At 38.0% G+C, this 11,975-nt stretch overlaps 1 protein-coding gene across 2 annotated transcripts; it reads right to left on the bottom strand.

Moving 5' to 3' along the window:
• Window positions 1-40: 40 nt before the first annotated feature.
• Window positions 41-11,251, bottom strand: LOC109040965 (uncharacterized). 2 transcript variants are annotated; one of them, XM_072300105.1, is made up of 6 exons: window positions 11,087-11,251; window positions 9,700-9,783; window positions 8,043-8,158; window positions 1,980-2,190; window positions 668-815; window positions 41-217 (listed from the first exon to the last, which is right to left on the bottom strand). In XM_072300105.1, the coding sequence occupies exons 1-6, from the start codon at window positions 11,158-11,160 to the stop codon at window positions 56-58; spliced, it is 795 nt and encodes a 264-aa protein (XP_072156206.1). In that variant the 5' UTR covers window positions 11,161-11,251; the 3' UTR covers window positions 41-55. The 2 variants fall into 2 exon arrangements, with proteins under 2 accessions (XP_072156206.1, XP_072156207.1); XM_072300106.1 differs by having other exon boundaries at window positions 9,700-9,780.
• Between the last annotated feature and the right edge of the window lie 724 nt (window positions 11,252-11,975).

The raw sequence follows: 11,975 nt of genomic DNA, 5'->3' as shown, positions 1-11,975 counted from the left end.
ATAGTTTCTACATCGTTGTTTACCCCTCACTCCTATACAGTGTAAGAAAGTTAGATTAAATACCTTCATCAATGTTGATGAAATTTTCAAAACGCTTTTCTTCACCATCTGCATCCTGAAGGATAGTGATTGAGTAAGTTTGGTCTCCTTTTTGAAAAGTTGTGATCTTTTCTTCTTTCCCTTGACTTTCTTTCACTGTCTTCTGAGTTTCAACCGTCTGAAAAAATGACAAAATATTGAACTCAAAAATGAGAGGACGAGATGACAGGGAAAAAACTATGACTGCATGAAATTTTGACTCCATATTAAAATGTTGAAAATCTGACATGAAGGTGCAATATATTGCTGCTTTAATGATGATGTGGAAACGAGACTACTAAAGATTACTATACTATGCTTCGTGTTTAGATTTGATATAAGCAGAAAACTGGCAAGAAATATAGAAAGCAGAGAGGGACTACCGTTACGTATTCTTCAAGAAACAATGAGAAGTTTGAATATTTAGCCAGCCAACAGATAGCACTGGCTCCTGAGGAAGCTACAAGAGGCTAACAAACTTCTGTTTTAGAAATGCCAGTCTCTTTGGACCGGTGTTGGCTCTGTAGGATTTAAGACCAAAAAAGCCTTGGCAATTGGCGTATCAATAATAAAATCATTGAGAACTTACCCCATCAGGATGGCGGATGGTTTTACTTGTCACCATTTTACCAAACATTGATATGCGTGGATGCGTCTCCGAGGAGAAAGGATCAAATATAGAGCTGAAAGAATCTGATGGCCTTGAAAGAATTTCTCCAACATCTTTGGGGTCAATTCTGTTTTCAAAAAAGAAAAACAAAGAGGGTTTTACAATTACAGAAATTAATTAATAAATTCATACTGAGTAATTTACTGATATTAGCAATTATAATGAGTTCCAGAAGTGGGTAACATTTCATGGTTTTTTTAGTACATACCTATGGCCTTACTTGTGAGACATTTTTTCTACTGTTTTGAAACCTTTATGGTTTCTTACATTGTAACAACCTGACTTGTATTTTTATTCGGGTGCTCTAACAAGGGGAGCTTCCCAAGTGTAACCGGAATTTCGAGTTGAAATTTCGCATGAAGATAATAGAGATGATTTTAGGGATGCCGTATTTTTTCGTTTTTTCGAATGGGGTCGGGAAAGCCCTCAAAAATAGGGCTAAAGATGCGGAAAAAACGCGTGCGCTAGCGGCACAAGGTAAACATAGGTGATAGAGGCTCTGGATCCTTATCAGTACCGCGTGGCCAAACGGTAGCGCGCTCGCCTCGCAGGCGGGAGATCCTGGGATCGGACCCTGATTACAGTTCATATTTTATTTTACTTTATGCTTGTTTCTTTTTCACTTACTTTATTTTGCACCATTCGCTCCGCAAACCGACGAGTCAGATGATTCGACTGATACTCCGGAAATTCAGCTTGGCAACGAAATTTGGTGGGTTTTAGAGTGTTTTGTTTATTCAATTATATATTACGTTTCAATCCAAGAGAAACTTCGAGTTTTTATCAGCATATGTAAAAAATCTTCAGTCACTACGTGTTCTACTTCGTAAGTCGGTTTGCGGAGCGAATGGTGCAAAATAAAGTAAGTGAAAAAGAAACAAGCATAAAGTAAAATAAAATACGAGCTGTAATCTGGATCCGATCCCAAGACCTCCCGCCTGCGAGGCGAGCGCGCTACCGTTTGGCCACGCGGTACTGATAAGGATTCAGAGCCTCTATCACCTATGTTTACCTTGTGCCGCTAGCGCACGCGTTTTTTCCGCATCTTTAGCCCTTTTTTTTGAGGGCTTTCCCGACCCCATTCGAAAAAAACGAAAAAATACGGCATCCCTAAAATCATCTCTAGTATCTTCATGCGAAATTTCAACTCGAAATTCCGGTTACACTTGGGAAGCTCCCCTTGTAAGTCGAATTTACTATCCAATCTAAGGAATAAAATCTTACTACTTACTTTCCATCTAAATCAGTATCTCTAAAGTCTTCTACACCATTACTTGGGGATTTAAATTCTGGCTTCAAATAAAAGTTTCGCAAATCCTTATCTTCAGATGGTTGTATTTTCTCCTTTAGTTGAGGCACCTCAAATTTGCCAGAGCCATTTGGAATAGAGCCGTTGAAATCACCGAAGAAAGTATCCAAAGTGGAGCCTATTTCACCAAAGTCTGAAAAGAGAGGAACGACGAGAAAAAAAAAAAAAAAAAAAAACGAGAAATGAGACAGAATAGTTACAATGCCATTGAATATTTTCTATGCCAACAGCCACATTACTCAAATCTAAAAAGGAAAATATTTCACCATGAAGTGAATTTCAAAAAAGAGAGACTATGAGGAAGAAACTTCAACCAGTACCATGATGAAAGAAAAGTATAATCAAGTGTCAAACATCACGATTTCTCGACAACAGTTGTTAATTCTTAAAAGGTAATAAATACTTAGGTAACACTGATTTCAATATCGAATCAATGGTGAAACTGCAGAAATGCATATATCGGTTTGCAGCGTTGCAGACTTCCAGTCATACTTCATTTTTTACATAGAAAACGGCTTAAAGTCATTTTTTAAAAACTTCGGCGATTTTTCTTCTCTATGCAAAGAATACTCTGTGAAAATTTCAAGCCATGATGTTGCTTTGGTCTCCTTTTAAAGATGAAAAATGAAAAATGAAAAATGAAAAATGAGATAGGAGAGGCGATTTTGAGACACCGCAACTGAGATACCCATGCAGTTTCACCCTCAATATGGAAGGAAGGGCAAATTGAGGACACCGCACCAAGAACAACCTATAGGCGTATAGGTCGTTATTACGCCAATCTGCTTTTCGGATTCTACGTACCCTGGACTATGCTGTGGTAGCGATAGAATATAGATAGGTAACGTCTCGAGGTCGAAAAACCTTTTTTTTCCGAGGCAAGTCAGGCCTCTGGATCGATGGGTGCAAGAACGACCTATACGCGCGGCCTTATCATTCTCGGTTAGCGGGCATCGGCGCGGCGCGGCGATAGTGATGGCTCGATTTTTTGATCTCATTTTATAAAGATTTGTTTTTATTTCAGAAAAACGAGCTATTGAAATAATTTATTCTCCTCTCAAACTATCCTTTCCTCCAAAAATGTATACTTCGCATTTTGCCACCAAAATGACTGTTGGGCGTAATACGGGCCTATAAATTTAAGGGCCTATAATGTGCTAGTTACCCCTCTCTATACTCACCATCGATATTCTTTTATTTTGCGTTAATCATGCGTGATTAAAATGATTTATACTGCATATTGCCACCAAAATGACTGTTGGACGTAATAACGACCTATAAACCGCTTTTTTAAATTAAATATATTAGAGTGTAAACCCAAAATGTATCGCAAAATCTACCCGGCATCCTTCAGTAGAAGGGTTAGGTCACCCAAAAACACCAAAACAGGGTACCTGCATTGAAAAGTCTGCGCAGTACATCAAAAACAAAACTTTAAATGCGTTTTTCTCAAAACGCGGTTTCCAGTTATAGGTTGTTCTTGGTGCAATGTCCTCAATTTAACTATCAAAAAGTATGAAAAAAGTGATTGTGGAACTAAGACTCTAATTTTAACACAAAAACAATTCTTCTTTTTCCGAATTCTACTAGAGTTCACTTCAATAAAGAAAACTGAATAATTCATTCTTACATATTTTACATACATTTTTTTCTGCTTGACAAAAAACAAGCAAATTTACAAAAATCTGGTAAAAGAGGTTTGTTATTATGCAAGGAGTAAAATTTAAGTATAAATGTTGAAATACTACAGTCGATGTATCCCTGTTATCCTAATTTCAAAATTAAAAGTAGGAAGGTGTATTGTTGGCTCAAGTTCTAGGTGGGGCATTTTGTGCAATTTCAACTTCCAAAAAATTTGAACCTACATTTGCGAAAATTCTTTTTTTTTTACCTGCCAACTGAATGAAAGTTTGACTTTGTCACTTGATTAAAAAAATACATCCTAGACAAAAAAAAAAAAACCAATGGGATAAGCTGCATTGAAAATATGATACTCTTTATCATGTTTAACATTGATTAAATTTCAAACTGAGCATTAAAAGTTTCAATCCGCTTGCTGACTACCTTTGTAAATTCAGATTTGTGAGGGTGCAATAAGTGCAGTCAAATGTTGGAATAAACCAATCACAGAGGTCAATTTCAGCTTGGTCTCATCATAACTCCTCTGAAAACGGAAGTCAATGATGATTCTATCTTTGTACAGACAGAGGATAGTAAACAAAGGTTGGTATTGTCTAAAATTACTCTAGAGAGTAATTTTAAGTCACAGAGCTGTGACTCAATTTAAGGTGACGGCAAGTTAACCATATCATTTGGAGCAGAACACTGCCTGAAAAAGAGAGGACATAAAGTACCTTCCCATAGTAGGGGCGGATAAGCATAACAATCGTGCATTTCTGGAAGAAAACATGAAACTTTCAGGATATCATCTTTACCTATAGAAGGTTCAATTTCGCAAGTGAGCCCAAAATTCTGAGGCCATGGGGGCCGGGGGGGCAGGGGGCCCTGATTTCGCTATGTTTTGCCGAATTTACGCGTTGGATCATCGTGAGAACGCCGTTAACAATGTAAAATGTAATCAAAACTTGTGTATATGTCATTAGTAGGTTCTCTCAAACAGTATCCTAAAATGCTATCACTGCCCGATCCCAAAGCACCCCTCAAAAGGCCTAAAATTCAAAATGGCGCCCATAATAAGGCCTCTGGAATATCGATTTTTTCACTTGTGCATATCCTGTCATGTGAGGTATCATTTTCTATGTAATTTGGGTCGCAGATTTCATATTTGAAGTCAAAACAACCCCCCGGTCAAAATTGGTGCCCCCAATCCAAGATGGCGTCCAAATTTGAAAGGCAGGAGGGTGCATTTTTTAAAATTTTACGCGATAAGGCAAGTGATATGTCATTTCCTATGTAATTTTGGTCGTAGATTTCATATTTGAAGTCAAAACAACCCCCCGGTCAAAATTGGTGCCCCCAATCCAAGATGGTGGCCAAATTTTAAAGGCAGGAGGGTGCATTTTTTCAAATTGTTACGTGATAAGGCAAGTGATATGTCATTTTCTATGTAATTTTGGTCGTGCATTTCATTATTGAAGTCAAAAAAGCCCTCCGGTCAAAATTGGTGCCCGAAGTCGAAGATGTCGGCCGAATTTGAAAGGCAGGAGTGTGAATTTTTATGAGAAAAAAATCACCTGAGATGACAAGTGAGGTATCAATTTATATGCATTTTTAGTCAACAAAACGAATCTAAATGAAATGTAAAAAAAATCTTTTACACAAAAATGATACGAGATAATTAAGAGGGTGATCAGTTTGGCCGTCCGCGGTAGGAATAATGTTAACAGGAGTATCTATAATGAGCTATTTTATTCATTTTTAAGCCCGTATGATTTCTCAATAAAGATAAGGACATTTCACGCAACGCACCTGCCGTACCCTCTCCAGTCAGTATAGGAGAAAATCTTAATCACCACATGCTGATTCACATTCCCAGTCAGGCTCTTCAGGATTTTCCTCCTACGGTTCTGTAAGTTTTTACAGTTGGAGTCTTCAGAACTTCTGCATGAGTCTAAGAGCGAAATGATTATTTTCTTTGAGGTATAGCATGGTGTCACTCCCTTCCTTCCAATCACACCGGATAATTTCAAGCGGGGATTCCGGGAGCTGGAGGCAAGTCACTTAAATAGGATGAAGCTCCTTGTTTTTATTCATCCATCCCCAAAGACAAACAAGCATCCAGATCACTTCATCCCATCCTAAGTTGAGGATAAAAGTAGCTCCTAAATTAATGTTACCTACTTCACTGCTGATGGTGTCGAGTTTAATTTCTCCATCAGAAGACTTTGAAAGCTGGAACTTTTTCTTTCGATATGTGATGACGGAGGTCTTCGAAAGTCACATTTTTTTGGCTACCATTGAGGAGTAATATTTCGACGGGTAAACAGTAAAAGTGCGTATCTTGGTTGCAGGATTTCAAAATATTCGTTCCTATTTTATTTTTTGAAAGGGGGCCAAACCAACATCATGGCTTGAAATTTTTACAGAATATTCCTCACATAGAGAGTGAAAACAAGCAAAGTTTTCAAGATATGACTCCTGTATTTTTTAATGAAGGAATGGAAGTATGACAAGAAGTCTGCAACACCGCAAACCGAAATAGTATTTAAGCAGTTTCACCATCGATTTACTCTTTTCCAGCTCTTTATATCCGTTCATGATTTTGATTAGGTTCCAAGAACCTTCCTTTAGATTCTTGTAGGTAAGGATCAGATAAAAGCGTACAGAATAAAGTTGCTGTTCCTATTTTATGGATGTGAAAGGTTGAATCGCAACCAGTAAACGCATGCAAGAACAGCGATCATCTCGGATTTTGCGCGTTTAACATCACTTCGAAAACGCAAAGAAACATTGGTGTCTGCTCATCAATTTGATGGAACATAGGTTTGTGCAATGGATTCATAAGTATGCCTGTGCTTCGATCGCACTCGATGGAGTAGAGACCCACCAACTGAAACCGACTGAAAGTTTTCTAAATTATTTTCGGTACTTACTTATTAATTGTTCATCCTCTGAGTCTAGGGCATCTGAAATTGAGTTCAGAGTTTTTGTGCAGTAATCAGCAAGACACCTCACTATTAGTGGCTCATCATTTTTCACTTGTCAGCCATGATGGCAATCATCTTGATTATCTCGTTTCATTTTTGTGTAAAAGATTTTTTTTTACATTTCATTTAGATTCGTTTTGTTGACTAAAAATGCATATAAATTGATACCTCACTTGTCATCTCAGGTGATTTTTTTCTCATAAAAATTCACACTCCTGCCTTTCAAATTCGGCCGACATCTTCGACTTCGGGCACCAATTTTGACCGGAGGGCTTTTTTGACTTCAATAATGAAATGCACGACCAAAATTACATAGAAAATGACATATCACTTGCCTTATCACGTAACAATTTGAAAAAATGCACCCTCCTGCCTTTAAAATTTGGCCACCATCTTGGATTGGGGGCACCAATTTTGACCGGGGGGTTGTTTTGACTTCAAATATGAAATCTACGACCAAAATTACATAGGAATTGACATATCACTTGCCTTATCGCGTAAAATTTTAAAAAATGCACCCTCCTGCCTTTCAAATTTGGACGCCATCTTGGATTGGGGGCACCAATTTTGACCGGGGGGTTGTTTTGACTTCAAATATGAAATCTGCGACCCAAATTACATGGAAAATGATACCTCACATGACAGGATATGCACAAGTGAAAAAATCGATATTCCAGAGGCCTTATTATGGGCGCCATTTTGAATTTTAGGCCTTTTGAGGGGTGCTCCGGGATCGGACAGTGATAGCATTTTAGGATACTGTTTGAGAGAACCTACTAATGACATATACACAAGTTTTGATTACATTTTACATTGTTAACGGCGTTCTCACGATGATCCAACGCGAAAATTCGGCAAAACATAGCGAAATCAGGGCCCCCTGCCCCCCCGGCCCCCATGGCCTCAGAATTTTGGGCTCACTTGCGAAATTGAACCTTCTATAGGTAAAGATGATATCCTGAAAGTTTCATGCTTTCTTCCAGAAGTGCACGATTCTGGGAACTTTTCCCCCTTATCCGCTCTAACTACCAAGAATTATCAGATCTTTAAAAATACTTGAAGGGCCCCTTATTTTAATTTCAAGAGATTAGTGCATCTTACAAATTTATCGATGGTGAAACTGAAGGAATGCGTAGCTCAGTTTGCAGCATTGCAAACTTCTTGTTGTACTTTATTTTATACATAGAGAACTACTAAACTTAATTTCTTGAGAACTTCCATGATTTTTCTTCTTCATGAGAAAAATATTTTAAGTAATTTTCAAGCCATGATGTTTGTTTGTTAGAAACTAAATTACAACGGAGATTACGAAACACTGTAACTGAGATACGCTTTCTTGCAGTTTCACCATAAATATGCTATTGACTGAACAACTTACCATCGCCAAAACCACTTTGTTGGAAACCTTTCATGAATTCATCGAGCTGCTTTTCAAAGTAACGATGTATCTCTACAGGATTTGTGAAAATGTGAAAACCAATCATTGGACCTCTCCTGCAGAAAAAATAACATGAATATTAAAATAATCAGGTTCAGACATTGATCAAAAATAATGCAAAGCTACAAAGAGTGAGAGGACAGAAAAGAGATTATGAGGGTGATATTCATTCCACACTTAATATTGGAAGAAACAGATGTTACTGTTCATGGACGAATTATTTTTAGGTACTTTCTTCAGGTTTGAGAGGGTTTCAAGTTTTCCTCCCAAAATAAGAAGGTTTTACTCCAATTTCGGCTAATTTTATCATTACTTTATCCTTTCAGACCACCAAAAATGATTTCAACTCATTTCCCACACAACTAGCTTTTCCACCTCAAAAATGTCAAAAAATTAAAACATCATGACCATCTGATAGCCTTCCCCTATTTTTCCATGTTCTCAAAGTGTTCACCTGTATCACGCAATTAGCCCAGTTGCATATGCACAAGTTGCAGAGCCTCTATTTTTCCTTCTTGCGAGAAACCAAAACATTTGGATGCTTAGGCCTCTTAAACCACAAAAAAATCAGAATTTAGAGCCCTCTTCCTCTCTCTTCGCATACTTGCACACACACTTTGACAAATAAATATTTATATTATTTATGATTAATTTTGATATAGGTTAATATTGATGACTAAACTAGAAAAACTTGTACCTCGGTTGCAGTTATGGACTCCCCATTATACTTCACTTTTTGAACACAGCACTTAACTGTGTGATTCTTGAAACTTCAGGAGCAAAACCAAAATCCACTAGTTGTCTCCGGGCTGCTCACACAAACACGGAAGTCTCACATATTTCTGCTATGAAAACAAGATACTTGGAGGGGATTTCTTCTCTTTTAACCCCAAAAGGTCTACACATTTACTATGTGACTTTCATTGCAAAGTTATTGAAAGGGGCAGTTTTTTACTCAAAATGATCTGCAGAATCATACTGCAGAGTAAATAAATTTCCAAAGTTCGGTTAAGTTATGGAAAAATGGTAATATGAGCATCACGAACTCCTAGTGAGTTACTATGAATATAAAAATGCACTGCCCAGGTCTGCCACAAGGGTGAGGATAATGAGTTCCTGGTGCTGGGGCCCGTGCTGCCGCAGACACACTACTTGGAATAGACATATACTTAACCATGGTCTCGTAAGGAAAAGTGAAAAATTTACCCTGAAAATTTCGCAGAGGGTCAATAAATTTTCAAAAACACGCTGGGGCACTGTAAATTATTTTTACTGCTTTGAAGATTTCTATCTACTTTCAAGATTTTTAGTGCATAAATTTTTTGGTTGAATGTGAATAAACTTCTCTCCTTAAAATTATCGAACATTTATTTACTTTAATTACTGTATCTTTATTCTAACTTTATTGATTTTCATGATATAGAAATCGTTTTTTTGGTAGTATGGAGGCAGGGGGAGGGGGGGCATTCATGGAGCCCGGACCTTAGAATTGGTACCAGGGCCCGAGATGGGATGTGGCAGGCCTGGCACTGACTCAACGGTAATTCTTAGTACCTATTTTGATGGCCATGGGTGCAATACAAAATTAAAATCAAACCTGAGTTGCTCTTCAGTGACATCATCTTCCTGATTCTGCCATAGAGAATTTGTGAAATCGCTTGGTACACCACTTTCAGATCTACTAGAGAAAAAAATACAACTTAATTACAAGATGTACTTCATAAAAAAAAAAAAATCAATGTGTGTGTGAATTCAAGCATTATAATATGAAGAGCTGTAATAAAATGATATCAATAGTTAAGAGCCAAGGAAATGTTACCTACTGATAATCTTAGAAAAATCAAGTTATTTGCAGGGCCGGATTTACCTATTTGCCACCTATAATCCGCCTGCATTTTCCTGCTCCTTTCTCATCCATTTTAATAAAGATGATCAATGAGGACCATCAAATGGACGTCCCAGAGGGGAGGGGGGGGTGCACATGTCGTGTTTACTCGTGTTGAACGCATTTTCTTTGGAAGCCCTGTCCACACGAGCGAAAGTTTTTTACAGACCATTTTTTACAGACACAAATTGCTTAATTAGCATGTCGAGATCACAAATAACCGGGGCCAGATTTAGTGGGGGTCCAAATGGGCCTTAACTCATTCATAATTTTTTTTTCTGACTCTGAATTTTTCTTTATATCTAAGTATATCTCTGTTTAAAAAATTGCAAAATTTGCCATGGCCCATTTGGACCCCCACTAAATCTGGCCCAGGTTATTTGTGATCTCGACATGCTAATTAAGCAATTTGTGTCCGTAAAAAAGTTGGTTATGTTAACTAACCCCGAGATACAGGGTTTGGAGCTGTTACATAATGTGCCAATCCTGCTCTGGGAAAGTTATACATTGAGGTGATAGCTCCAATGACTTTCTACTGAGGATTGATCATTGAAATTAATATACAAAGCAACGGACAAGGAGGCCAGAGGGAAAATGAGGCGATTTATTAGGTGGTAGCAGGAGGTGTCAACGGAGGATGAAGGTGAGTAATAGACTAACTAACGGCAACCCACATGAGATGTTGTAGGTACTTAATCCATTATTATCCCACTTGTTCTGAAAGAGCCACCCTTTCAATCAATATAATTGCTCCATTTTTAACTTGTCTACCGCTTCGTCTATCAATTTTAATAATCAGCATGCTGCAATCCACCCACTCAGTGGATAGGTACAGAATTGCCCTCATCCAGCCTTCATGAGGAAGGCAACGTTTTTGGCATATCGCATCATCTTCCTTATTAACTAATCTCGGATTGACAAAGGTTTATTCTGCCATGCTCGTAGAAAAAATAAAAGAATTAGTAAAAAACCTCATATTATGACATTGGCCTTATAATGGAAAAAGAATACGGAGGAAGTTGCTAGAAGTTTCCGAAGAATAATCCTATTACCTACATTTTAGGTTAGGTTTGAATCGAAAATAAAGTTTGTGACTTACTTTGGTTGATTTTGATCAGAGTTATGTCTGTTCAATCCAAATACACCACGAAGAAAGTCGTGAAAAGAAGTCATGATGAACTATGAAACTGATACGCTGTGAATCCGATAAAGAAGTATAAGTATGGGACAAGTCACAAGTTCAGATTCATTCGCATCGTACACCACCATAACAAAACATGATGCAATCCATGAAGCTTAAGCCGCGACCAATCAGAGAAAAGTGCGCGATTGCTCATGCGCGAAGCAGAACTTACTGCAGTGCATGTTCAATGGTATGCAATGAAATTGAAGGCACATCGACGGAAGCTAGTTTGCAAAATATGTAAGTTGACAAACTTGCCAAGCATTGCTCATGTTTTGCAGTAGTGCAATGTTTCAAAGTTTCATCTGACAGCTTGCTTTTTACATATTGATACCGGTATACGTGGAAACAAAAACGAATCATCGACTTACAAGAAGACTATTCACAAAAAATTTCGATAGACAATTTGCAACCATTTTCAGTAATTTAATAAAGTGTTGAATGAAACCTTGCAGTGTTTCCTTTTTTTCCCTGAGATGAGATTCTACCCTTTCAGCCGCGGCCAATCAGAAAAAAGCGCGCAAATGTTTATGCGCGGCGCGGCGCTAATATTAGGTACGATGAGCACAGGGGAGAATTTCTTGAGTCGCCGCCCGCGGCGCACTATGATCCAAAACTCAAGAATAGGAAGAAATAAGTCGGACAATGACTGAAAGACACGAAAGTTTCGCATCAAATGTTTTTAGAGTCGCTAATTTCGAATTTGATGTCAAATTACCTACATTTTGACACCCTGACGTATAAATTGTAGGCAAGTTTATGGCACGCTGCGGCGCGGCGCGGTGTGCTGCCAGCTCGGAACGCG

This window comes from Bemisia tabaci, chromosome 4, assembly GCF_918797505.1.
Source record: "Bemisia tabaci chromosome 4, PGI_BMITA_v3".
NCBI lineage: Eukaryota > Metazoa > Arthropoda > Insecta > Hemiptera > Aleyrodidae > Bemisia > Bemisia tabaci.
The sequence above is the reverse complement of the archived record's forward strand: the minus strand, read 5'-3'. Positions and strand labels throughout refer to the sequence as shown.

Bases quoted from the DNA above. Each gene is read 5' to 3' on its own strand.
- LOC109040965 (XM_072300105.1), bottom strand. From the start codon at position 11,160: ATGACTTCTTTTCACGACTTTCTTCGTGGTGTATTTGGATTGAACAGA. The intron at 8,159-9,699 runs GTTTGATTTTAA...TTTTTTCTGCAG, and splicing joins GTCACTGAAGAGCAACTCAG to GAGAGGTCCAATGATTGGTT. The intron at 816-1,979 runs GTAAGTAGTAAG...TTTTGAAAACAG, and splicing joins GATACTGATTTAGATGGAAA to AATTGACCCCAAAGATGTTG.